This window comes from Hemiscyllium ocellatum, chromosome 6 (assembly GCF_020745735.1).
Source record: "Hemiscyllium ocellatum isolate sHemOce1 chromosome 6, sHemOce1.pat.X.cur, whole genome shotgun sequence".
Classification (NCBI taxonomy): Eukaryota; Metazoa; Chordata; class Chondrichthyes; order Orectolobiformes; family Hemiscylliidae; genus Hemiscyllium; species Hemiscyllium ocellatum.
The window spans coordinates 121502527-121528501 of NC_083406.1; the positions used below are offsets into that span (position 1 = coordinate 121502527).

General features: G+C 47.4%; 1 protein-coding gene across 3 annotated transcripts in view; it reads right to left on the reverse strand.

Moving 5' to 3' along the window:
• LOC132816569 (cGMP-dependent 3',5'-cyclic phosphodiesterase) overlaps window positions 1-25975 on the reverse strand; it is a 312596-nt gene that overhangs the window by 110894 nt on the left and 175727 nt on the right. For all 3 annotated transcript variants that reach the window (XM_060826337.1, XM_060826336.1, XM_060826338.1), the window contains one exon: window positions 22987-23117. In XM_060826337.1, the coding sequence (XP_060682320.1) occupies window positions 22987-23117 (131 nt within the window). The remainder of the gene's footprint in view (window positions 1-22986; window positions 23118-25975) is intronic.

Consider the following 25975-nt stretch of genomic DNA (forward strand, 5'->3'; position numbering starts at 1 on the left):
CTGATGAGAGCAAAGCAAATAATCAGAACAAAATCGGTCTTTGTCAGAGCAGTGCACAAACTTCCAGGATTGAGAGCTCAGGGAAGAAGAGGCCACACAGGATTCCTGATCATTACCTGAAGTTGCTCAGGATGTGGGGGTTGGAGGATGACAGGGTAGAGGCGATACCCCAACTCCCCCTGGAGATTACTGCCTATCACAGCACAGGCAGGCCAGTGTACCATTGAGATATGGCAAGGAAAGTGACAGATGGGAAGCCTCACCCGATCACAGCTCAGTTGCAGATTGAGGGGGAGGGGTGGAATGAAGGGAAAGGGAGGGATGAGGACAAGCCTCCACCACTTCCTCTGACAGCCTCATCCATATGGGCACCACCCTCTGTGGGATAACATTGCCTCAAGCAGAGGGGGTTACACTGTGTCATAACAGTTTGGGGGTCCCTCACTGGGATTTGAACAGTTTGGGGGTCCCTCGCTGGGGTTTGAACAGTTTGGGGGTCTCTCGCTGGGGTTTGAACAGTTTGGGGTCCCTCGCTGGGATTTGAACAGTTTGGGGGTCCCTCGCTGGGATTTGAATGGTTTGGGGTCTCTCACTGGGGTTTGAACAGTTTGGGGTCTCTCGCTGGGGTTTGAACAGTTTGGGGGTCCCTCACTGGGATTTGAACAGTTTGGGGTCCCTCGCTGGGATTTGAACAGTTTGGGGGTCCCTCGCTGGGGTTTGAACAGTTTGGGGTCTCTCGCTGGGGTTTGAACAGTTTGGGGGTCCCTCACTGGGATTTGAACAGTTTGGGGTCCCTCGCTGGGATTTGAACAGTTTGGGGGTCCCTCGCTGGGATTTGAATGGTTTGGGGTCTCTCACTGGGGTTTGAACAGTTTGGGGTCTCTCGCTGGGGTTTGAACAGTTTGGGGGTCCCTCACTGGGATTTGAACAGTTTGGGGTCCCTCGCTGGGATTTGAACAGTTTGGGGGTCCCTCGCTGGGGTTTGAACAGTTTGGGGGCTCCTCACTGGGATTTGAACAGTTTGGGGGTCCCTTGCTGGGGTTTGAACAGTTGGGGGGTCCCTCGCTGGGATTTGAACAGTTTGGGGATCCCTCGCTGGGATTTGAACAGTTTGGGGTCCCTCGCTGGGATTTGAACAGTTGGGGGGTCCCTCGCTGGGATTTGAACAGTTTGGGGTCCCTCGCTGGGGTTTGAACAGTTTGGGGGTCCCTTGCTGGGATTTGAACAGTTTGGGGGTCTCTCGCTGGGGTTTGAACAGTTTGGGGGTCTCTCGCTGGGATTTGAACAGTTTGGGGGTCTCTCGCTGGGGTTTGAACAGTTTGGGGGTCTCTCGCTGGGATTTGAACAGTTTGGGGTCTCTCGTTGGGATTTGAACAGTTTGGGGTCCCTCCCTGGGATTTGAACCGTTCAGGGATCCCTTGCTGGGATTTGAACAGTTTGTGGATCCCTCGCTGAGGTTTGAACAGTTTGGGGTCCCTCGCTGGGATTTGAACAGTTTGGGGGTCTCTCGCTGGGGTTTGAACAGTTTGGGGTCCCTCGTTGGGGGGTCTCTCGCTGGGGTTTGAACAGTTTGGGGTCCCTCACTGGGGTTTGAACAGTTTGAGGGTCCCTCGCTGGGATTTGAACAGTTTGGGGGTCTCTCGCTGGGGTTTGAACAGTTTGGGGTCCCTCGCTGGGGTTTGAACAGTTTGGGGGTCCCTCGCTGGGATTTGAACAGTTTGGGGTCTCTCACTGGGGTTTGAACAGTTTGGGGTCTCTCGCTGGGGTTTGAACAGTTTGGGGGTCCCTCACTGGGATTTGAACAGTTTGGGGTCCCTCGCTGGGATTTGAACAGTTTGGGGGTCCCTCGCTGGGGTTTGAACAGTTTGGGGGCTCCTCACTGGGATTTGAACAGTTTGGGGGTCCCTTGCTGGGGTTTGAACAGTTGGGGGGTCCCTCGCTGGGATTTGAACAGTTGGGGGGGTCCCTCGCTGGGATTTGAACAGTTTGGGGTCCCTCGCTGGGGTTTGAACAGTTTGGGGGTCCCTCGCTGGGATTTGAACAGTTTGGGGGTCTCTCGCTGGTGTTTGAACAGTTTGGGGGTCTCTCGCTGGGATTTGAACAGTTTGGGGGTCTCTCGCTGGGGTGTGAACAGTTTGGGGTCCCTCACTGGGATTTGAACAGTTTGGGGTCTCTCACTGGGGTTTGAACAGTTTGGGGTCTCTCGCTGGGGTTTGAACAGTTTGGGGGTCCCTCACTGGGATTTGAACAGTTTGGGGTCCCTCGCTGGGATTTGAACAGTTTGGGGGTCCCTCGCTGGGGTTTGAACAGTTTGGGGGCTCCTCACTGGGATTTGAACAGTTTGGGGGTCCCTTGCTGGGGTTTGAACAGTTGGGGGGTCCCTCGCTGGGATTTGAACAGTTGGGGGGGTCCCTCGCTGGGATTTGAACAGTTTGGGGTCCCTCGCTGGGGTTTGAACAGTTTGGGGGTCCCTCGCTGGGATTTGAACAGTTTGGGGGTCTCTCGCTGGTGTTTGAACAGTTTGGGGGTCTCTCGCTGGGATTTGAACAGTTTGGGGGTCTCTCGCTGGGGTGTGAACAGTTTGGGGTCCCTCACTGGGATTTGAACAGTTTGGGGGTCTCTCGCTGGGATTTGAACAGTTTGGGGGTCCCTCGCTGGGATTTGAACAGTTTGGGGTCCCTCCCTGGGATTTGAACCGTTCAGGGATCCCTTGCTGGGATTTGAACAGTTTGTGGATCCCTCGCTGAGGTTTGAACAGTTTGGGGTCCCTCGCTGGGGTTTGAACAGTTTGGGGTCCCTCGTTGGGATTTGAACAGTTTGAGGGTCCCTCGCTGGGATTTGAACAGTTTGGGGGTCTCTCGCTGGGATTTGAACAGTTTGGGGTCCCTCGCTGGGGTTTGAACAGTTTGGGGGTCCCTTGCTGGGGTTTGAACTGTTTGGGGGTCCCTCGCTGGGATTTTTTAACAGTTTGGGGGTCTCTTGCTGGGATTTGAACAGTATGGGGGTCTCTCGCTGGGATTTGAACATTTTGGGGTCCCTCGCTGGGGTGTGAACAGTTTGGGGTCCCTCACTGGGATTTGAACAGTTTGGGGTCCTTCGCTGGGATTTGAACAGTTTGGGGGTCTCTTGCTGGGATTTGAACAGTTTGGGGTCTCCCTCGCTGGGATTTGAACAGTTTGGGGTCCCTCACTGGGATTTGAACAGTTTGGGGGTCTCTCGCTGGGGTGTGAACAGTTTGGGGGTCTCTCACTGGGGTGTGAACAGTTTGTGGGCTGCTTGTTGAGGTTCGTACAGTTTTACACAGATCTAGTCTGAGACTTGTACAGATTTGAATAGATCTGGGGTACGATAAAGTCCCAGCAGATTTGAACATTGTAAGTTAGTGTCCAAGATCTTTAAATAAAACATTGGTGAGACAATGTGTTTAATTTCGGTGATTTGCAGTTGATGAAATTAAAAGCGAGAGAAATGGCTCTTAAAATTGTTAAAGTTGTTCTGGCGTTTGAAGATGATTGTCAAATTTGCCAAGGAAGTTCAGGAGGACAATAAAGGCCATATGTTTTGAATTAGCAAAGAGATTAGAGTTGGGTTTAACCAAGGACAGAAGTAAAGCTGAAATTGTAAGAGAGTTACTCAAACACTTGGGCATGTCCGAGAAACAGACAAGTGCAGTAGAGTTAGAAAAACTTAAATTACAATTGAGGAGAATGGAGTTACCAGATAAACAAAGTGGGGAGGGAGAGAGAGAAGGTTCTTAGCTGAGCAAAAAGAGAGAGAAATTGAACTTGAGAAGTTGCAACTTTGTCAGCAAAGCCAAGTGAACAGGATGGAGATTAAAAGAGAAGGGAGTGATATATATAAATATGTCAAAACTTTGCCACATTTTGATGAGAAAGGTGTCGAAGCCTTCTTTATTTCATTTGAAACATTGGCTGGGCAGACGGAGTGGTCCGAGGATTTATGGGAAACGCTAGTTCAGACTAAGCTGGTTGGCAGAGCTAGTGAGGTATTTGTCACGCTGTCAGATGAGGGGTCAAGAGATTATGAAGAGGTTAAACAGGCTATTTTAGGTGCTTATGAATTGGTACCAGAAACATAGACAGCGGCTCAGATACAAACAAGGAACTAGGCCAGACTTAGGTTGTGTTCGAAAGAATTAAACATAGTTATTTTGATCGATGGGTGCGTGCTTTCAAAATAGATAGGACCTTTGAAGCTCTAGGAGAGATTATTCTGCTGAAGGAGTTTAAAAACTCATTCCAGAGATGATAAGAATTCACGTGGAGGAACAGAAAGTTCCGGAAGCGAGAAGGGCAGTGAAATTAGCAGATGAGGACATGTTGGTGCATAAGCCAAGCTTCTGGCCAGAATTTCACCCTGTGGGGGATAGAGGTTGGGAAAAGGGGAGATCCTGCACTATAGTACAAAGAGTAGAGAGTAGGTAAGTGTTTACCACGGGAGAAAAATGAAGCCCAAGAAAATGGAAAGGATGTAAAAAGCCTCAGGTGTTTCCACTGTGGGTAAGGTTACCTTCCTGCGCTGCCAGATTCAGTGATCTGTAACCTACACACCCAGATCCCTCTGCATATCAATACTCCTAAAAATTTCTGCCATTCACTGTTTTGTTCCCACCTGTTCTTGACCTTTCAAAATGCGCCACTTCATGTTTATCTGGATTAAACTCTATCTGCCAGTTTTCTGTCTATGCTGCCAACTGATCTATGCTGTAAACTTCCTCCTCACTATCCGCAACTCCACCAATTTTTGTATTGCCTGCAAACTCACTCAGTAGACCTGCCATGTTCTCCTCCAAATTATTTATATGGATTTACACGTACAGCAGAGTTCCCAAAACTGGTCCCTGTGGAACACCACTTGTCACAACCCTCGGCCGCCATCTGTCTCCAATGACTAAGCCAGTCCTGTATCCATCCTGCCAGCTCACCCCGATACCTTGTGGCTTCACCTTTTGCACTCGTCTGCCATTAGGGACCTTGTCAAATGTTTTAATGAAGTCGATGTAAACAACATTTATTTTTATTTTTTTTTATTACTTACAGTGTGGAAACAGGCCCTTCGGCCCAACAAGTCCACACTGACCCGCCGAAGCGCAACCCACCCATACCCCTACATTTACCCCTTACCTAACACTACAGGCAATTTAGCATGGCCAATTCACCTGACCCGCACATCTTTGGACTGTGGGAGGAAACCGGAGCACCCAGAGGAAACCCACGCAGACACGGGGAGAACGTGCAAACTCCACACAGTCAGTCGCCTGAGGCGGGAATTGAACCCGGGTCTCAGGCACTGTGAGGCAGCAGTGCTAACCACTGTGCCACCATGCGTGGGTTTCCTCCGGGTGCTCCGGTTTCCTCCCACAGTCCAAAGATGTGCGGGTCAGGTGAATTGGCCACGCTAAATTGCTCGTAGTGTTAGGTAAGGGGTAAATGTAGGGGTATGGGTGGGTTGCGCTTCGGCGGGTCGGTGTGGACTTGTTGGGCCGAAGGGCCTGTTTCCACACTGTAAGTAATCTAATCTAATCTAAACATCAACCATATTTCCTTCTTCAATCATATTCATTGCCCCCTTGAAAAACTCAAAATCAAGTTGTCAGTTCCAGCTGTCCACTGCAGTGGTCGGTATATTAGGTCCAGGTCGATGTGTTTGTTGATTGAATCTGTGGATGAGTGCCATGCCTCTAGGAATTCCCTGGCTGTTCTCTGTTTGGCTTGGCCTTTAATAGTAGTGTTGTCCCAGTCGAACTCATGTTGCTTGTCATCTGAGTGCGTGGCTGCTAAGGATAGCTGGTCGTGGCGTTTTGTGGCTAATTCGACTGGGACAGATGTCCACGTGAGATTTGCTGGTACTGTTGGGATGAGTTTAAACTTGATAATCGGGTGATGGAAACTTGAGGAGCAACCAAATTTGGAAGGAAGTAAAATTGGTACAGGATATTGTAAAGATGCCAGGGTCTTGAGAAGGTAAGAGCCACAAAACCAAGCATCAAGTATGCTTCAAAAATGGAATGTTGTCAAAAAGACACGGTTAAGGGTACTCTACTTGAATCCATGCAGCCTTTATAAGCCGATACACTCACTATTGATGGCACATTGGATCACAGAGACCTTCTTGGTGGATAGAGGAGTTCCATTACAGCAATATCTGTTTATCTGTTATTCATGGGTGGCAAATGCTCCCGTCCCCTTTGCATAACAAGAATGATGTGCAGATAATCGAAAAGCACTCCCAGAGATGCAGGAGTATGATCCAATTGTCACTGCAGAATCATGGCTGCGTGGTGGCCAGGAATGGGAATGGAATATTCAAGAATATTTGACATTTAGGAAGGACAGACAAGAGGAAAAAGATGGGGAATTGTGCTGATAAAGAATGGGATCGGTACATTAAAAAGACAGGATTAGGGTCAGAAGAACAATGTGTAGAATCTGTTTGGGAGCTAAGAAACAGCAGGGGAGATTAGACATTGGGTGGAGTTCTAAGGAGTGATAGTGTGGGGCATAATGTTAATCAGGGATGAGAGAAGCATCAAAGGTGACTTCAATCCACACATAGTATGGGTAACCAATTGTGTACTAAATCTGATAAAAACAATGCCTGCAGATGCTGGAAACCAGATTCTGGATCAGTGGTGCTGGAAGAGCACAGCAGTTCAGGCAGCATCCAAAGTGCAGCGAAATCGACGTTTCGGGCAAAAGCCCTTCATCAGGAATGATCTGTTGAGTAGAGTTTCTGGCACTATGTTAGGAATGATTTTCTAGACCAGTATGTTGAGGGTGAGAGGGCAGGCTGTTTTAGATTCAGTGTTATGTAATGAGAAAGAGCTAATTAACAATCTTATTGTAAAAGAACCATGGATAGAGCAGGGTGAGGAATGGATGTTGCAGGTTCCAGGGTTTAGGTCTTTCATTAAAAACAGGCAAGGTGGTAAAAGAGGGGGAGGTGTGGCCTTGTTAGTCAAGGATAGTATAACGGTGGCTGACAGAACTTTTGATGAGGTAGTGTGGGCTGAGATTAGAAACAGGAGAGGAGAGGTCACACTGCTTGGAGGTTTTTATAGGCCTCCGCAGAGTTCTAGGGAGATGGAAGAGAGGATTAGCAAAATTATTCTGGGTAGGAGTGAAAGGGAACAGGGTGGGCATTATGGGGGACTTTAACTTCCCCAATATTGACTGGAAATGCTACAACTCCAGTACTTCGGATGGATCAGTTTTTGTCCCATGTGTACAGGAGGGTTTCCTGACACAGTATGTTGAAGGGCTGACAAGAGGGGAGGCCATGCTGGATCTGGTGCTGGCTAATGAACCAGGCCAGGTGTTTGATTTAGTTGTAGGTGAGCACTTTGGAGAGAGTGACCATAATTCAGTTATGTTTAGTTTAGCGATGGAAAGGGATAGGTACATGCCACAGGGCAAGAGTTACTGATGGGGCAAAGGCAATTATAATGCGGTGACGCTAGAATTAGGATGCACAGAATGGGATAGCAAAATGCAGGGGATGCAGACAATGGAAATGTGGAGTTGAAAAATGTGGTGCTGGAAAAACACAGCAGGTCAGGCAGCATCCGAGGAGCAGGAAAATCGACATTTCGGGCATATGCCCTTCATCAGGAATGAGGCTGGTGTGCCAAGCGGGCTGAGATAAAGGATGGGGGGAGGGAATTTGGGGGAGGGGCATTGGGAATGCGATAGGTGGAAGGAGGTGAGGGTGAGGGTGATAGGCTGGAGAGGAGGTGGGGGCGGAAAGGTCAGGAAGAAGATTGCAGGTCAAGAGGGGCGGTGCTGAATCCGGGGGTTGGGACTGAGATAAGGTGGGGGGAGGGGAAATGAGGAGGCTGGAGAAATCTACATTCATCCCATGTGGTTGGAGGGTTCCTAGGCGGAAGATGAGGTGCTCTTCTTCCAGGCGTCGTGTTGCCATGGTCTGGCGATAGAGGAGTCCAAGAACCTGCATGTCCTCGGTGGAGTGGGAGGGGGAGTTAAAGTGTTCAGCCACGGGGCGGTTGGGTTGGTTGGTCCGGGTGTCCCAGAGGTGTTCTCTGAAACGTTCCGCAAGTAGGCGGCCTGTCTCCCCAATGTAGAGGAAGCCACATCGGATGCAGCGGCTGCAGTAAATGATGTTGTGGAGGTGCAGGTGAATTTGCGATGGAGAAGGAGCCTATCTGGGTTGTTCAGTATTGGAACTGGTCCTCCTGGGAGCAGATGCGGCGGAGGCGAAGGAATTGGGAATATAGGATGGTGTTTTTACAGGGGGCAGGGTGGGAGGAGGTGTAGTCCAGGTAGCTGTGGGAGTCAGTCGGTTTGTAGTAAATGTCTGTTGAGTCGGTCGCCCGAGATAGAAATGGAGAGGTCTAGGAAGGGGAGGGAGGAGTCTGAGACAGTCCAGGTAAATTTGAGGTCGGGGTGGAAGGTGTTAGTAAAGTTGATGAACTGTTCAACCTCCTCGTGGGAGCACGAGTCAGCGCTGATACAGTCATCGATGTAGCGGAGGAAAAGGTGGGGGGTGGTGCCAGTGTAGCTGCGGAAGATGGACTGTTCCACATATCCTACGAAGAGGCAGGCATAGCTGGGGCCCATGCGGGTGCCCATGGCAACTCCTTTAGTTTGGAGGAAGTGGGAGGATTGGAAGGAGAAGTTGTTAAGAGTGAGGACCAGTTCAGTCAGTCGAAGGAGGGTGTCAGTGGAAGGGTACTGGTTGGGTCGGCGGGAGAGGAAAAAGCGGAGGGCTTGGAGGCCTTTGTGATGGGGGATGGAAATGTATATGTGGAAATGTGGAGCTGGTTTAAGGAACAGATATTGTATGTCCTTGACAGGTATGTCCCTGTCAGGCAGGGAGGAAGTGATAAGGTAAGATAACCGTGGTTTACAACAGAAATTGCATCACTTGTTATGAAGCAGGAGGCTTATGTGTTGCTGAAGCAAGATGGTTCAGATGAGGTGATGGAGAGTTACAGATCAGCTAGGAAGGATTTAAAGGTAGAGTTACGAAGAGCAAAGAGAGGACACGAGCAGTCTTTAGCAAATAGAATAAAGGAGAACACTAAAGCTTTCGATTGGTATGTGAGGAATATAAGGATGATTAGGGTAGGAATCTGGCCAATCAAAGACAGAAGTGGGAAATTGAGTGTGGACCCTGTGGAGATCGGAGAGGTGCTAAATGAACATTTCTCATCAGTTTTCACTCCGGAAAAGGAGAATATTGTAGAGGAGAAGAATGAGGTATGAGATATTAGACGAGAAAAGATCGAGGTTAATTACAAACAGGTGTTATCAATTCTAGAAGGAGTGAAAGTTGACAAGTCCCCTGGGCCGGATGGGATTTATCCGAAGATTCTCTGGGAAGCCAGGGAGGAGATAGCAGAGCCTTTGGCCTTGATATTTGAGTCATCATTGTCTACAGGTTTGGTACCAGAGGGCTGGAAGATTGCAAATGTTGTGCCCTTGTTCAAGAAGGGCTGTAGAGATGACCCAGGTAATTATAGACCAGTGAGGCTTACTTCTGTTGTAGGAAAGGTTTTGGAAAGGATTATAAGAGAGAGGATTTATAATCATCTAGTAAGCAACAATTTGATTTCAGATAGTCAACATGGTTTCCTCAAGGGCAGGTCGTGTCTCACAAACCCCATTGAGTTTTTTGAGAAGGTGACCAAGCATGTGGATGAGGGTAGGGCAGCTGACGTGGTACATGGACTTCAGTAAAGCCTTTGATAAGGCTCCACAGGGTAGGCTGTTGGAGAAAATGCAGAGGCATGGGATTGAGGGTGATTTAGCAGTTTGGATTAGAAACTGGCTTTCTGAAAGAAGGCAGCGAGTGGTGGGGGTTGATGGAAAATATTCAGCCTGGAGTCCGGTTACTAGTGGTGTGCCACAAGGATCTGTTTTGGGATCACTATTTTTTGTCATTTTTATAAATGACTTAGATGCAGGCATAGGGGGATGGGTTAGTAAGTTTGCAGATGACACTAAAGTCGGTGGAGTAGTGGACAGTTTGGAAGAATGTTACAGGTTCAAAGGGACTTGGATAAACTGCAGAATTGGGCTGAGAAGTGGCAAATGGAGTTCAATGCAGATAGATGTGAGGTGATGCACTTTGGGAAGAATAACAGGAAGGCAGAGTACTGGGTCAATGGAAAGATTCTTGATCATGTGGATATGCAGAGGGATCTTGGGATCCATGTACATAGATCTCTGAAAGTTGCCACCCAGGTGGATAGTGCTGTTAAGAAGGCATTTGAAGTGTTACGTTTTATTGGTAGAGGGATTGAGTTCCGGAGCCGCAATATCATGCTGCAACTGTACAAAATGCTGGTATGGCCACACTTGGAATATTGTGTACAGTTCTGGTCCCCATATTTCGGGAAGGATGTGGAAGCATTGGAAAAGGTACAGAGGAGATTTCCCAGGATGTTGCCTGGTCTGGGGGAAGGTCTTATGGGGAAAGGCTGAGAGACTTGAACCTGTTTTCATTGGCAAGAAGAAGGCTAAGAGGGGATTTGATAGAGACATACAAGATGATCAGAGGATTAGAGAGGGTGGACAGTGAGAGTCTTTTTCCTCGGATGATGACGTCAGCTTGTACGAGGGGCATAACTACAAACTGAGGGGTGATAGATTTAAGACAGATGTCAGAGGCAGGTTCTTTACTCAGAGAGTGGTAAGGGCGTGGAATGCCCTGCCTGCCAATGTAGTCAACTCAGTCACATTAGGGGGATTTAAACAATCCTTCGATGAGCACATGGATGATGATGGGATAGTGTAGGGGGACGAGCTGAGAATAGTTCACAGGTCAGCACAACATCGAGGGCCGAAGGGCCTGTTCTGCGCTGTATTGTTCTATGTTCTATGTTCTACAAAGTCACAGTTGCTGGTCATTAAAGAAAGGCATTGTGGGAAAAGATGTGGTAAAAGAAGCTAAGTGAGTGTCATGAGTGAAGGTAGTAAAGGAGACCCCAAAAGTTGAAGAGAGTGCACAGCCTGGGCAGGGGTTGGGTATGGAGTTAGTGCTGATCTCTGTAAAGAATTGGCCGCTGTGAGTAAAGTTTACTCAGAAAGAACGGGGGAGAAGGTCAAGATGTTATCATTTTGAGAGATACAGGATCTAACCAGTCGCTGATAGGAAGAGATGAACGTATTGCACTTTTTCTGATCTGTTTCCTGAGAGTGTGGTAATTTGTGGGACAGACTGACAAAAATGTAGCGTTCCCCTATGTAAGATCAGAGTGCCACCTTAAGACTGGGGAAGTAACAGTGGGAGTGATTGACAGAGTGTCAGTTCCAGGAATTCAGTTTGTTCTTGAGAATGATCCAGCAGGGTCCAAGGTGGGAGTAGCTCCCCTTGTTATGGAGAAGCCCAAGGAAGACCAAGGAACTGAGGAGTTAAAACAGAAATATCCTGGTATTTTCCCAGACTGTGTGGTGACCAGATCCCACATCAATAAGTCACAGTATGAAGCAAAAACTAAAGAGGAGTGGGATAGGTTAGTAAGCTATCTGTCTCAGGAGCATAGAGCACAGCTGAATGGTCTGTTACTGCAGAATGAGGACAGATGTAAGAATCAGATGAGGAGGATTAATGCTATTGAACATGAAGTAGATGTAGGGAATACTGCTCCAATAAAACAACACCCCTACCGGCTTAATCCTCTCAAAGCCAAACAGGTCCAGATGGAGGTGGAGGCCATGCTCAACGAGGACATCATCAAACCAAGCCAGAGCGAGTGGAGTTTGCCAATCGTCTTAGTTCCTAAACTGGACGGGACTCAGCGATTCTGCATGGACTATCAGAAGGTCAACGTGATCACAATATCAGATTCATATCCAATGAATAGAGTTGGACAAGCCAGTTACATCACCAAGTTGGACTTACTGTGTGGTTACTGGCGAAAGAAATGTAACCCCAAATGGGCTGTATCAGTTTAAAGTGATGGCCTTTGGAATGAAGAACGCACCCACCACATTCCAAAGACTCATGAACAGAGTTGTGGCTGGGTTAACAAACTGTGCAGTGTATTTGGACGACGTAGTGATCTTTAGTAAGTCCTGGAGAGATCACATGGTACAGTTGGCAGATCCCTTTAAATGACTACGAGAAGCAAAACTGGAAATGAACTTCAACAAAACTGAAATTGCAAAAGCAGAGGTGATGATATTGGGACCAGACATTGGCCATGGAAGGTTAAGGATATTGGGGCCAGACATTGGCCATGGAAGGTTAAGGATATTGGGACCAGACATTGGCCGTGGAAGGTTAAGCCCGTAGAACGCAAAGGTGAAGGTCATCGAGGAATTTTCACAATCAACTTTGAAGAAAGAGACGCTTCAATGTTTGGGACTCAGCTGATTCCAGCAGGAATTTGCTCCGAGCTTCAGCGGTGTAGTGACACCATTAACCGATTTGCTGAAGAAGAACGCAAAGTTTGGGTGCACAGAACAATGCCGTTCCGTGCTAGTGACATAGGAGTTGGGGCTGTATTGCTACAGAAAGATGACGATGGGATTGAACTGCCAGTTGGTTACTTTTCAAAGAAACTCAACATCCAGAAGAAATACTCCACAATCGAAAACGAACGATTGAGTTTGGTACTGGCCTTATGACTTTTTAAAGCAGCATCCGAGGAGCAGGAAAATCGGGCAAAAGCCCTTCATCAGGAATACAGGCAGACAGCCTGAAGGGTGGGGAGATAAATGAGAGGAGGGTGGGGGTGGGGAGAAAGTAGCATAGAGTACAATAGGTGAATGGGGGAGGGAATGAAGGTGATAGGTCGGGGGGAGGAGGTGGAGTGGATACGTGGAAAAGGAGCTAGGCAGGTAGGACAAGTCATGGGGACAGTGCTGAGCTGGACGTTTGGAACTAGGGTGAGGTGGGGGAAGGGGAAATGAGGAAACTGTTGAAGGAAGAGCTTTAGGGCATAGGAAATGACCTGGGAGTTGCAGTGGGAGAGGGACTCCCTGAGATTCTTGTAGAGAGAGGAGGAAAACTTCTTCAAGGCAGACATCCTTGCAAGAGGATTCGCAGTAGGGTTAAAATCAATGAGGTAAAAACAATGACTGCAGATGCTAGAAACCAGATTCGAGATTAGTGGTGCTGGAAGGGCCAGATGCTGCCTGAACCGCTGTGCTCTTTCAGTACCACGAATCCAGAATTACAACATTTTAATGTGTATGCCACAAACACTGTGTCAGAGACAGTTGTGTACACGGATCACAATCCACTTACATTCTCAGAACACTTTAAAGACAAGAATCTGAGACTATTTCATTGGAGTCTTATGTTATAGACATTTAATTTACACACCATACATGTTGTGGGTCTTAAGAATGTAATTGCAGATGCATTATCACGGATTTAACTGATAAAGTATAGATAAGATTGGTATCTATTGTTACAACAAGGGGTAAACCCTCCTGCTTAATTTAAACCAGCAACGCAGAAAAGATTTATCCCATGCAGTAATCTTTGAAAATTCAAGAGGTCAGGAACTAGTTAAAGTATAAACTAACAACTTTATTTCTTAAAATATAACAGAGAATAATTAACGAACAACCAATTTCAAGTCCTTCCTCTAAGCTATCTTTTATTTTTCCTTCTATAATCCTCGTCGGATAAAACCTCTGATTAAGATTTACCGAGAAATGCAAATTTCACAACCAGCTAGCGGTGGAATCTTCTCTTTGTATTTTCCTCTGGGTCAGTGTCGATGCTTTTTCTCTGTGCAAACTCCTTCTCTAGTCTGGTCCCTCTCAGAGAGTTCTCACTAGCAGCCTACATCTGTTGGTCTTTTGGCAGTTCTCCTCCAACTGTTCAATTTTTTCCCCTGTCTTATATCCCAAAGCATCGGATTGTGTCATTGGCATTTAATATTATCAATATACTCAATTCAAACTGGATTGAGTTTGTTTTTTTTCTGGATATCATTTAAACTGAGTGGCCTAATTCAAATTTGTTTTTATCTCCAGGCAACCAGCTACCCAAACTGCTGGACCACATGTTACATTATACTTTATTCAGAACACTTGGTGCTGTCAGGTAGTTCTGCTAGCTTTTAACTTTCTTAAAGATACAGTACACCCATTTCTTCACAACACTATATAATGTTATATATATGTGTGGGAAGAAGATAATATGAACTTAGATTAAAATCATATGTATATCATGATAATATGGTTAAGGAATAGAGAAAGAAAATGAAGCCAAGTTTTCATTATGATGGTTCATTTTTTCTTAAGGGGGAGGTGTTATGAAGGCATAGGTGTGTGCTGTACCTTTAAGAGAGTTGAAAAGCTAGCAAAGACCGACTGAAAACAGAGAGCGTCTGGAACAAAGTAAAAATTCACTCTCTCGGCGGAGCAGGTAACGGCTGTCTGGTGGTGTTTTTTTTAAGTCATGGTATAGTCCAGTTATTGTTTTTTTTAGCGGCTAAAATTTAAAGTTTTTTTAAGCGCCTAGCGGACCCGGAAGCTGGTGTCGCGCTAGCTTACCTGGGAAGGTTTTTTTCTTATAAAAGCGCGCAGGAGTTTTCTATAGGCCTCCTAATAGTTCGAGAGACGTAGAGGAAAGTATTGCAAGGATGATTCAGGAGAAGAGTGAAAGTAGCAGGGTGGTTGTTATGGGGGACTTGAACTTCCCAGATATTGACTGGGAAAGCTATAGCTTGAGTTCGTTAGATGGGTCGGTGTTTGTCCAATGTGTGCAGGAGGGCTTCCTGGCACAATATGTAGACAGTTGAAAATGTGTTGCTAGTTAAAGCACAGCAGGTTAGGCAGCATCCAAGGAATAGGAAATTCGACATTTCGGGCATAAGCCCTTCATCAGGAATGAGGAGAGGGTGGCAGGCAGGCTAAGATAAAAGGTAGGGAGGAGGGACTTGGGGGAGGGGCGATGGAGATGTGATAGGTGGAAGGAGGTCAAGTTGAGGTTGATAGGCCGGAGTGGGGTGGGGGCGGAGAGGTCAGGAAGAAGATTGCAGGTTAGGAGGGCGGTGCTGAGTTGAGGGAACCGACTGAGACAAGGTGGGGGGAGGGGAAATGAGGAAACTGGAGAAATCCGAGTTCATCCCTTGTGGTTGGAGGGTTCCCAGGCGGAAGATGAGGCGCTCTTCCTCCAGCCGTTGTGTTGCCATGGCCTGGCGATGGAGGAGTCCAAGGACCTGCATGTCCTCGGTGGAGTGGGAGGGAGAGTTAAAGTGTTGAGCCACGGGGTGGTTGGGTTGGTTGGTCCGGGCGTCCCAGAGGTGTTCTCTGAAGCGTTCCGCAAGTGGGCGGCCCGTCTGCCTAATGTAGAGGAGGCCACATTGGGTGCAGCGGATGCAATAGTTGATGTGTGTGGAGGTACAGGTGAACTTGTGGCGGATATGGAAGGATCCCTTGGGGCCTTGGAGGGAAGTGAGTGTGGAGGTGTGGGCGCAAGTTTTACATTTCCTGCAGTTGCAGGGGAAGGTGCCGGGAGTGGATGTTGGGTTGGTGGGGGGTGTGGACCTGACGAGGGAGTCACGAAGGGAGTGGTCCTTGCGGAACGCTGATAGGGGAGGGGAGGGAAATATATCCCTGGTGGTGGGGTCCGTTTGGAGTTGGCGGAAATGACGGCGGATGATACGCTGTATACGGAGGTTGGTGGGGTGGTAGGTGAGAACCAGTGGGGTTCTGTCTTGGTGGCGGTTGGAGGAGCAGGGCTCAAGGGCGGAGGAGCGGGAAGTGGAGGAGATGCGGTGGAGGGCATCGTCGATCACGTTTGGGGGGAATCTGCGGTCCTTGAAGAAGGAGGCCATCTGGGCTGTGCGGTGTTGGAACTGGTCCTCCTGGGAGCAGATGCGGCGAAGACGAAGGAATTGGGAATATGGGATGGAGTTTTTACAGGGGGCAGGGTGGGAGGAGGTGTAGTCCAGGTAGCTGTGGGAGTCGGTCGGTTTATAGTAGATGTCTGTGTTGAGTCGGTCGCCCGAGATAGAAATGGAAAGGTCTAGGAAGGGGACGGAGGAGTCTGAGACAGTCCAGGTGAATTTGAGGTCGGGATGGAAGGTGTTAGTAAAGTTGATGAACTGTTCAACCTCCTCGTGGGAGCACGAGGCAGCGCCGATACAGTCATCGATGTAGCGGAGGAAAAGGTGGGGGGTGGTGCCAGTGTAGTTGCGGAAGATGGACTGTTCCACATATCCTACGAAGAGGCAGGCATAGCTGGGGTCAATGCGGGTGCCCATGGCAACTCCTTTAGTTTGGAGGAAGTGGGAGGATTGAAAAGAGAAGTTATTCAGGGTGAGGACCAGTTCAGTCAGTCGAAGGAGGGTGTCAGTGGAAGGGTACTGGTTGGTACGGCGGGAAAGGAAGAAGCGGAGGGCTTTGAGTCCTTCGTGATGGGGGATGGAGGTGTACAGGGACTGGATGTCCATCGTGAAAATAAGGCGTTGGGGACCGGGGAAGCGAACATCCTGGAGGAGGTGGAGGGCGTGGGTGGTGTCCCGAACGTAGGTGGGGAGTTCCTGGACTAAAGGGGACAGGACCGTGTCGAGGTATGCGGAGATGAGTTCGGTGGGGCAGGAGCAGGCTGAGACAATGGGTCGGCCGGGCCAGTCAGGTTTGTGGATTTTGGGCAGGAGGTAGAAACGGGCGGTGCGGGGTTGTGGGACTATGAGGTTGGAGGCGGTGGATGGGAGATCCCCTGAGGTGATGAGGTTATACATGGTCTGGGAGATGATGGTTTGGTGGTGGGAGGTGGGGTCATGGTCGAGGGGGCGATAAGAGGAGGCGTCCGCGAGCTGGCGTTTGGCCTCAGCGGTGTAAAGGTCAGTGCGCCAAACTACTACCGCGCCTCCCTTGTCTGCGGGTTTGATGGTGAGGTTGGGATTGGAGCGGAGGGAGTGGAGGGCTGCACGTTCTGAGGGTGAGAGGTTGGAATGGGTAAGAGGGGTGGACAGGTTGAGTCGGTTAATGTCGCGGCGGCAGTTGGCTATAAATAGATCGAGGGCGGGTAAGAGGCCAGTACGGGGTGTCCAGGTGGATGGGGTGCGTTGGAGGCGGGAGAAGGGGTCGTCAGAGGGTGGACGGGAGTCTTGGTTGTGAAAGTAGGCAGGCTAACAAGAGGTGAGGCCATACTGGATTTGGTTCTAGGTAATGAACTAGACCGGGTGTTAGACTTGGAGGTAGGTGAGCACTTCGGGGACAATGACCACAACTCGGTGACTTTTACGCTAGTGATGGAGAGGGATAAGTGTGCACTGCAGGGCAAGAGCTATAGCTGGGGGCAGGGAAATTATGATGCGGTGAGGCATGACTTAGGATGTGTGGATTGGAAAAATAGGCTTCAAGGGAAGGGCACAAATGATATGTGGAGCTTGTTCAAGGAGCAACTATTGGGTGTCCTTGATAAGTATGTACCAGTCAGGCAGGGAGTAAAGGGTCTTGTGAGGGAGCCATGGTTTAATAAGGAGTTGGAATCCCTTGTAAAAGGGAAGAGGGCGGCCTATGTAAAGATGAGGCGTGAAGGTTCAGTTGGGGCGATTGACAAGGTAGCCAGGAAGGATCTAAAGAGAGAGCTAAGAGCAGCAAGAAGGGGACATGAAAAGTCCTTGGTTGGTAGGATTAGGGAAAACCCAAAGGCTTTCTATAGGTATGTCAGGAATAAAAGGATAACTAGGATAGGTATCGGTCCAGTCAAGGATAGTAGTGGGAAGTTGTGCGTGGAGGCGGAGGAGATTGGAGAGACACTAAATCGATACTTTTCATCAGTATTCACTCAGGAACAGGACATTGTTGCTGATGTGAATATTGAGTCACAAGTGATTAGAATGGATGGCTTTGTGGTATGTAGGGAAGAGGTGTTGGAAATTCTGGAAAGGGTGAAAATAGATAAGTCCTCTGGGCCTGATGGCATTTATCCTAGGATTCTCTGGGAAGCAAGGGAGGAGATAGCAGAGCCATTGGCCTTGATTTTTATGTCCTCGTTGTCTACAGGAATAGAGCCAGATGACTGGAGGATAGCAAGTGTGGTTCCCTTGTTCAAGAAGGGGAGTAGGGATAACCCCAGTAACTATAGGTCGATGAGTCTCACTTCTGTTGTGGGCAAAGTCTTAGAGAGAATTGTAAGGGATAGGATTGATGAACATCTGGATACGAATAATGTGATCAAGGATAGTCAGCATGGTTTTGTGAAGGGCAGGTCGTGCCTCACAAACCTTATTGAGTTCTTTGAGAAGGTGACCAAGGAAGTGGACGAGGGTAAAGCAGTAGATGTGGTGTATATGGATTTTAGTAAGGCGTTCAATAAGGTTCCCCATGGTAGGCTAATGCAAAAAATTCGGAAGTATGGCATTGAGGGTGCATTAGAGGTTTGGATTAGGAATTGGCTGGCTGGAAGGAGACACAGGATAGTAGTTGATGATAAAGGTTCATCTTGGAGTGCAGTTACTAGCGGTGTTCCGCAAGGATCTGTTTTGGGACCATTGCTGTTTGTCATTTTTATAAATGACCTGGAGGCGGGGCTTGAAGGCTGGGTGAGCAAGTTTGTGGATGATACGAAAGTCGGTGGAGTTGTGGACAGCGAAGAAGGATGTGGCAGGTTACAGCGGGATATAGAAAAGTTGCAGAGCTGGGCAGAAAGGTGGCAAATGGAGTTCAATGTAGCTAAATGTGAAGTCATTCACTTTGGTAGGAGTAACAAAAAGATGGATTACTGGGCTAATGGTAGGCTACTTGGTAGTGTGGATGAGCAGAGGGATCTTGGTGTCCATGCACACAGATCTCTGAAAGTTGCCACCCAGGTAAATAGTGCTGTGACAAAGGCATATGGTGTCCTGGGCTTTATTGGTAGAGGAATTGAGTTCCGGAGTCCTGAGGTCATGTTGCAGTTGTATAAGACTCTGGTGCGGCCTCATCTGGAGTATTGTGTGCAGTTTTGGTCACCATACTATAGGAAGGATGTGGAGGCACTGGAACGGGTGCAGAGAAGGTTTACCAGGATGTTGCCTGGCATGGTAGGAAGATCGTATGAGGAAAGGCTGAGGCACTTGGGGCTGTTCTCATTGGAGAAAAGAAGGATTAGGGGAGATTTGATAGAGGTGTACAAGATGATTAGGGGTTTAGATAGGGTTGACAGTGAGAACCTTTTTCCGCTAATGGAGTCAGCTGTTACTAGGGGACACAGCTTTAAATTAAGGGGAGGTTGGTATAGGACAGATGTTAGGGGTAGATTCTTTACTCAGCGTGTTGTGAGTTCATGGAATGCCCTGCCAGTAGCAGTGGTGGACTCTCCCTCTTTATGGGCATTCAAGCGGGCATTGGATAAGCATATGGAGGTTATTGGGCTAGTGTAGGTTAGGTAGGCTTCGGTCGGTGCAACATTGAGGGCCGAAGGGCTGTATTTTTCTATGTTCTATGTTCTAAAATGTAACACTTGGTTGAAACAAATAGCTGTAACAAGAACATTCAAATTCTACCAATCCATTTAAATTATGCCCCAGATCCCAAAATCCCAATCGATTTGGAATGTTACTGTTTGGGATGACATCAAACCAATGAAATGATCCGACATTTTGAGCTATAAAACCAGACATTTTGAACAATTAGAGGGAGAACTGCAAAGGACACCAACAAATAGACTGCTAGCAGAACAGCTCTCTGAAAGGTACCTGTCTATAAGGAGTTTACACAGCAGAACATTGAAGCTGACCAAGAGAAAAATCCACACAGGAACATCCACAAAGGAGAATCGACAAAGCTGACTGGTTTTAAAGGTGATTTTTGTTTTGTAAATCTTAATCAGGGCTTTTTTTAAAAATTGGACTAGTATTGTAGAGTGGGAGGTAAAAGATAGGTTTAAGAGAAAGGAGTTGTAAATAGATTGTGAAACTTTGATTACTTACAGTGTGGAAACAGGCCCTTCGGCCCAACAAGTCCACACCGACCCGCCCTCACCCAGACCCATTCCCCTACATTTACCCCTTCACCTAACACTACGGGCAATTTAGCGTGGCCAATTCACCTAACCTGCACATTTTTAGGAGGAAACCGGACCAAACCCACGCAGACACGGGGAGAATGTGCAAACTCCACACAGACAGTCACCTGAGGTGGAATTGAACCCGGGTCTCTGGTGCTGTGAGGCAGCAGTGCTAACCACTGTGCCACCGTGCCGCCCACTAATTGGTTTTAATATTCTCTGTGAGACTTAAAGAATAATATTGTTAATTTTGACTTTAAGTAGTGACCTCTGGGATAGTTCTTTGCCTCTCAAAATGTAACAGATTACAGCACAAGGTGAGCTCCTCTGTGTGTCAGGTTTAAATGAGCAGAGGGGTTTACCCCATGTCGGAACACTCTTGTGACTAAAGGGATCATGGGATATTGGGGTCAGGGCGGGATGGAAGTAGTGAGCTCAATGGTCAGTGATGGTCACATTGAATGGTGAAGCAGGCTCGAAGGGCCGAATGGCCTACTCCTGCTCCTATCTTTGATGTTTCTCAAGGGCAACTGGGGACAGGGCAATAAAGGGGCCCAGCCTGTGACGCCGATATCTAATGAATGAGTGAGAAAAAGGGGGATACCCATAATGACTGTTGGCGATCCCATGTCCGCAAACCATGCTCCATTGCACCCATCATTGGTTGAGTATAAATCTCACATCCCCCAGCCCTCCCCCAGTCACTGACACTGGTTACCCAGTGTGACCTTCCTCCCAGAACCCCCTATTTCCACTCTGTCCTTGACCAGAGTTGAGGGTGTTTGTTGACCAGTTTGCTAACATGAATCAACACTCACAGGAAATCACACACAACTTTTTTCGAACGAGTTTGGTTTTTCTGAAACACTGAGTCGGCCATTCAGCCCTTCGAGCCTGCTCCACCATTCAAAATAATCATGGCTGGTCATCCAACACAGGCTCCTGTTCCCCAAACCCTTTGAACCCTTTAGCCCTAAGAACCATATCTAACTCCTTCTTGAGAACATTCAATGTTTTGGTCTCAACTGCTTTCGAAGTTGGAGAATCCCCAGGCTCCCCACTCTCTGAGTGAAGACATTTCTTCTCATCTCAGTCCTAATGGGCTACCCCATATCCTTAATCTGTGATCCCCCAGGAAATTGTCTGTACTCTGGAGAGCATTATCTCAAAGTTGGATAGAGAAGTGACGGAGTTTTTGGGAGGGGGTTCTAGAAGTCAGTGCTCCATTCTGGCCGATTGAGTTTCCCTGACTTACATTGCTGCATCCTTTTCCATTGGGTGCTTATATAGAAACATTGAATCATAGAAGTTTACAGTGCAGAAGGCCATTTGACCTATCATATCTGCACTGGCTCCTGAGTTTGACTCTCCAGCCCTATTCTGTAACTCTGTAACTGTGTCCCTTTCTATCTATACCCAGTTTCCTCCAATGGATCCACCTTTCCCAGGCAATGTGTTCCAAATCCTAAGAACTCCCTAAGTGAAGAGATTTCCCCTCATCTTACTCCTAGCAGTCTTGTTGACAATCCTGACATTGTGACCCCTAGTTACTGACATACCACCCAGTGGAAACAATATGTTGTCCTTTACCCTGTCAAACCTATTTATAATGTTGAACACCTCAATAAGGTCACCTCTTAATCTTCTCTGCTCCAAACAGGAATAAGTTCAGTCTCTCTAATCTTTCCTTGTAGCTAACTCATTCATGCGATCATTCTGGTAAATCTCCTTTGATCGCACTGTAACATTCTTCCTTAATTAGATGCCCAGAACAGAGCACAATACTCCAAATGTGGTCTGACCAATGATTTGTGGAGTTGTAGCATCACGTCCTCGCTTTTATACACTATGCCTCAATTTGTAAACTCAATGATCCTATAAACCTTCTTAACTGTTTCAACTTGCCTGGCCACCTTCAGAGAATATCATACCATGAACCCAGAGGTCCCTCTGCTCCTATGCTCCCCTGTGTTATCTCGCTGTGTTTCTTCCACCAAAACGCATCACCTCACATTTCTCGGCATTGAAATCCATCTGCCATGAATTTGCCCATTGGCCGACTTGTCGATGGTCCACAAAAGTTGCTCAGCATCATCCTCACAATTCACTATTCTCCCTAGTTCAGTGTCATCGGCAAATTCAGAGATTTTGCCTTCAATCTCTAACTCATTTATATAAATCAGAAAAAGCAAGGGTCCCAGCACCGGTGTCTGGGAAACACCACTTCCAACTTGTCTCCAATCAGAGAAATGTCCCAGCGATACCTACCCTCCAGCCAACTTCTAACCCAAGCTCCCAAGGACCCATCAATCCCAAAGATTTCTAATTTGCTAATCAACCTGCCTATTGTATCGCGTCAAATATTCTCTGAAAGTCTGAATGTACAACATCCAGTGCCCGTGTCACCTCCTCAAAGAATGCAATTACATTTTTCAGACATGATCTGCCCTTGACAAAGCCACGTTGGCTGCCTTGTATTAATTTACTTTTCTGTAAGAGTATAATTACCTTATCCTACATTATGGCCTCCATCAGTATTCCCACTCCAGGTGTCAGGCTGGCATTAAGTACAATGATTATTTGTAAATATATTGCTGGGGGAGTAGGGAGGGGTGGGGCTGACAGGGAATAAAGGGATTGGCTCAGTAGAGGGGTTGGAGGCAGATTATCCCATGGTAGCCAACTGTGGTGCAGCATAATCCCAATGAGCTGAACTGCCTCCTCCAAACCTGTACCTGCTTCCTGAGGTGGGCCACTCACAATAGGCTGGAAGGAGGGGGCTAGTAGGGACCTTGTGTGACCCTTTCCCCATTGTTTGAATGGAGATCGCACTTAGCCTTCTCCAGTGATCCTTCCTCCTTTCTGTTAATATGGGGGGGTCGTTCCCCAGGGGCCTCTGGCCAAGCTACGTACAATATTGTCATCGACTTCCAGCTTTTCAATTCCACTGCTTGTAAAAAATTAACCCAACTGTTTTGGTTGCATGTGTGTGTTTTTTTAAGGCCTCATTAAACATTTCAATTGCGACGTTGTACTCACTAATGGCCTGATCGCTTGTTAAATGCACAGCCCATGGCGACTACCTGCGCAGTTGCTTTAGAGATGACAGGGACACACAACATGGAGTAAACCTCAAACCCTAGGATGTCGTTGAGCTGACGGTGCTGCTCCTGAAACAAGATTGGAAAGAAACATGAAAGAAAGAAAGACACAGAGAGAAAGAGAGAGAGAAACAGGGGAAAAGGGATAGAAATGAAATAAAAAGAGAAAGAAAGTTAGAAAGAGAGAAAAGACAAGAAAGAGAGAGAGTAAGAAATAAAAAGGAGAGAAATACGGAGAAAAAGAATGAGAGAAAGATGAAAGGAGAAAAAGAATGAGAGAAAGAAAGGGAGAGAGAAAGGGGGAAAAAGGGAAAGAGAGATAAAGAAAAAAGAGAGAAAGAAGAGGGGAAGAAGTAGAGAAAGAAGAGAATGAGAGAGAGAAAGAAGGAAAGAAAAAGAGAGAGAAAGAAAGAACTATAGTGACAGAGGGGGAAAAGAAAGGAGAGAAAGACAGAGAATAAATAAGGAAGGAAGAGAAACAAAAAGCAGAGGAGGGGCGCAAGAAAATGGGAGATGGAAAAGGACGGAAACAGAGAAGGGAAAAGAGATAAAAACAAGGCAGGGACAAAGAAAGGAAAAAAAAAGAAGAGATTGAGCAAGTCAAAGAGAGAAAAGTGAAAGAGAATGAAAGGTAGACTACAAAGGGATTGAGAGGGAGAAAGAAGGTGAGGAAAAGTGGATGAGTACAAAAGAAAAAGAGAGAGATTGAGGAAGAAAGAGAGAACATAGACAGAAAACAGCTCCCATTGCTATCACAGATTTTTTCAAACACAGTAGGTCACAAAGGACGATGCTGTAAGTGAGGCTCTTTTTAAGTGTAGTCACTCTCATAACTAAGGCAACGGTCCGATGGTGGAGTCGGGGACTATCACGGAATTAAATGTCCAGTCAGGTGCAGGCTAATCCTCTCAGAACACAGGTCCAAATACAAGATATTAAAAAATCACTTGGAATTAGAAGCTCATTAGAGTCATAGAGATGTACAGCATGGAAACAGACCCTTCGGTCCAACCCGTCCATGCCGACCAGATATCCCAACCCAATCTAGTCCCACCTGCCAGCACCCTGCCCATATCCCTCCAAACCCTTCCTATTCATATACCCATCCAAATGCCTCTTAAGTGTTGCAGTTGTACCAGTTCTGTGTGAAAAAGTTGCCTCTTGGGCCTCTTTTATATCTTTCCCCTCTCACCCTAAATCTATGCCCTCTAGTTCTGGACTCCCCCACCCCAGGGAAAAGACTTTGTCTATTTACCCTATCCATGTCCCTCATAATTTTCTAAACCTCTATAAGGTCATCCCTCAAGCCTCCGACGCTCCGGGAAAACAGCCCCAGCCTGTTCAGCCTCTCCCTGTAGCTTAGATCCTCCAACCCTGGCAACATTCTTGTAAACCTCTTCTGAACCCTGTCAAGTTTCACAACATCTTTCCAATAGGAAGGAGACCAGAATTGCACACAATATTCCAACAGTGGCCTAACCAATGTCCAGTACAGCCGCAACATGACCTCCCAACTCCTGTACTCAATACTCTAACCAATAAAGGAAAGCATTCCAAACGCCTTCTTCACTATCCTATCTACCTGCGACTCCACTTTCAAGGAGCTATGAATCTGCACTCCAAGGTCTCTTTGTTCAGCAACACTCCCTAGGACCTTACCATTAAGTGTGTTAGCCCTGCTAAGATTTGCTTTCCCAAAATGCAACACCACACATTTATCTAAATTAAACTCCATCTGCCACTTCTCAACCCATTGGCCCATCTGGTCAAGATCCTGTTGTAATCTGAGGTAATCCTCTTTGCTGTCCACTACACCTCCAATTTTGGTGTCATCTGCAAACTTACTCACTGTACCTCATATGCTCGCATCCAAATCATTTATGTAAATGACAAAAAGTAGAGAACCCAGCACCGATCCTTGTGGCACTCCACTGGTCACAGGCCTCCAGTCTGAAAAACAACCCTCCACCACCACCCTCTGTCTTCTATCTTTGAGCCAGTTCTATATCCAAATGGCTAGTTCTCCCTGTATTCTGTGAGATCTAACCTTGCTAATCAGTCTCCTGTGGGGAACCTTGTCGAACGCCTTACTGAAGTCCATATAGATCACATCTACTGCTCTGCCCTTATCAATCCTCTTCGTTACTTCCTCAAAAAACTCAATCGGGTTTGTGAGACATGATTTCCCACACACAAAGCCATGTTGACTATCCATGATCAGTCCTTGCCTTTCCAAATACATGTACATCCTTCCCTCAGGATTCCCTCCAACAACTTGCCCACCACTGAGGTCAGGCTCACTGGTCTATAGTTCCCTGGCTTGTCCTTACCACCCTTCTTAAACAGTGGCACCATGTTAGCCAACCTCCAGTCTTCCAGCACCTCACCTGTGACTATCGATGATACAAATATCTCAGCAAGAGGCCCAGCAATCACTTCTCTAGCTTCCCACAGAGTTCTCGGGTACACCTTACCTAACACTACGGGCAATTTAGCATGGCCAATTCACCTGACCCGCACATCTTTGGACTGTGGGAGGAAACCGGAGCACCCGGAGGAAACCCACGCAGACACGGGGAGAACGTGCAAACTCCACACAGTCAGTCGCCTGAGTCGGGAATTGAACCCAGGTCTCAGGCACTATGAGGCAGCAGTGCTAACCACTGTGCCACCGTGCCACCCGCCTTAACCTGTTTCAAGGCATCCAGCACTTCCTCCTCTGTAATCTGGACATTTCGCAAGATGTCACCATCTATTTCCCTACAGTCTATATCTTCCATATCCTTTTCCACAGTAAATACTGATGCAAAATACTCATTTAGTGTCTCCCCCATTTTCTGCGGCTCCACACAAAGGCCGCCTTGCTGATCTTTGAGGGGCCCTATTCTCTCCCTAGTTACCCTTTTGTCCTTAATATATTTGTAAAA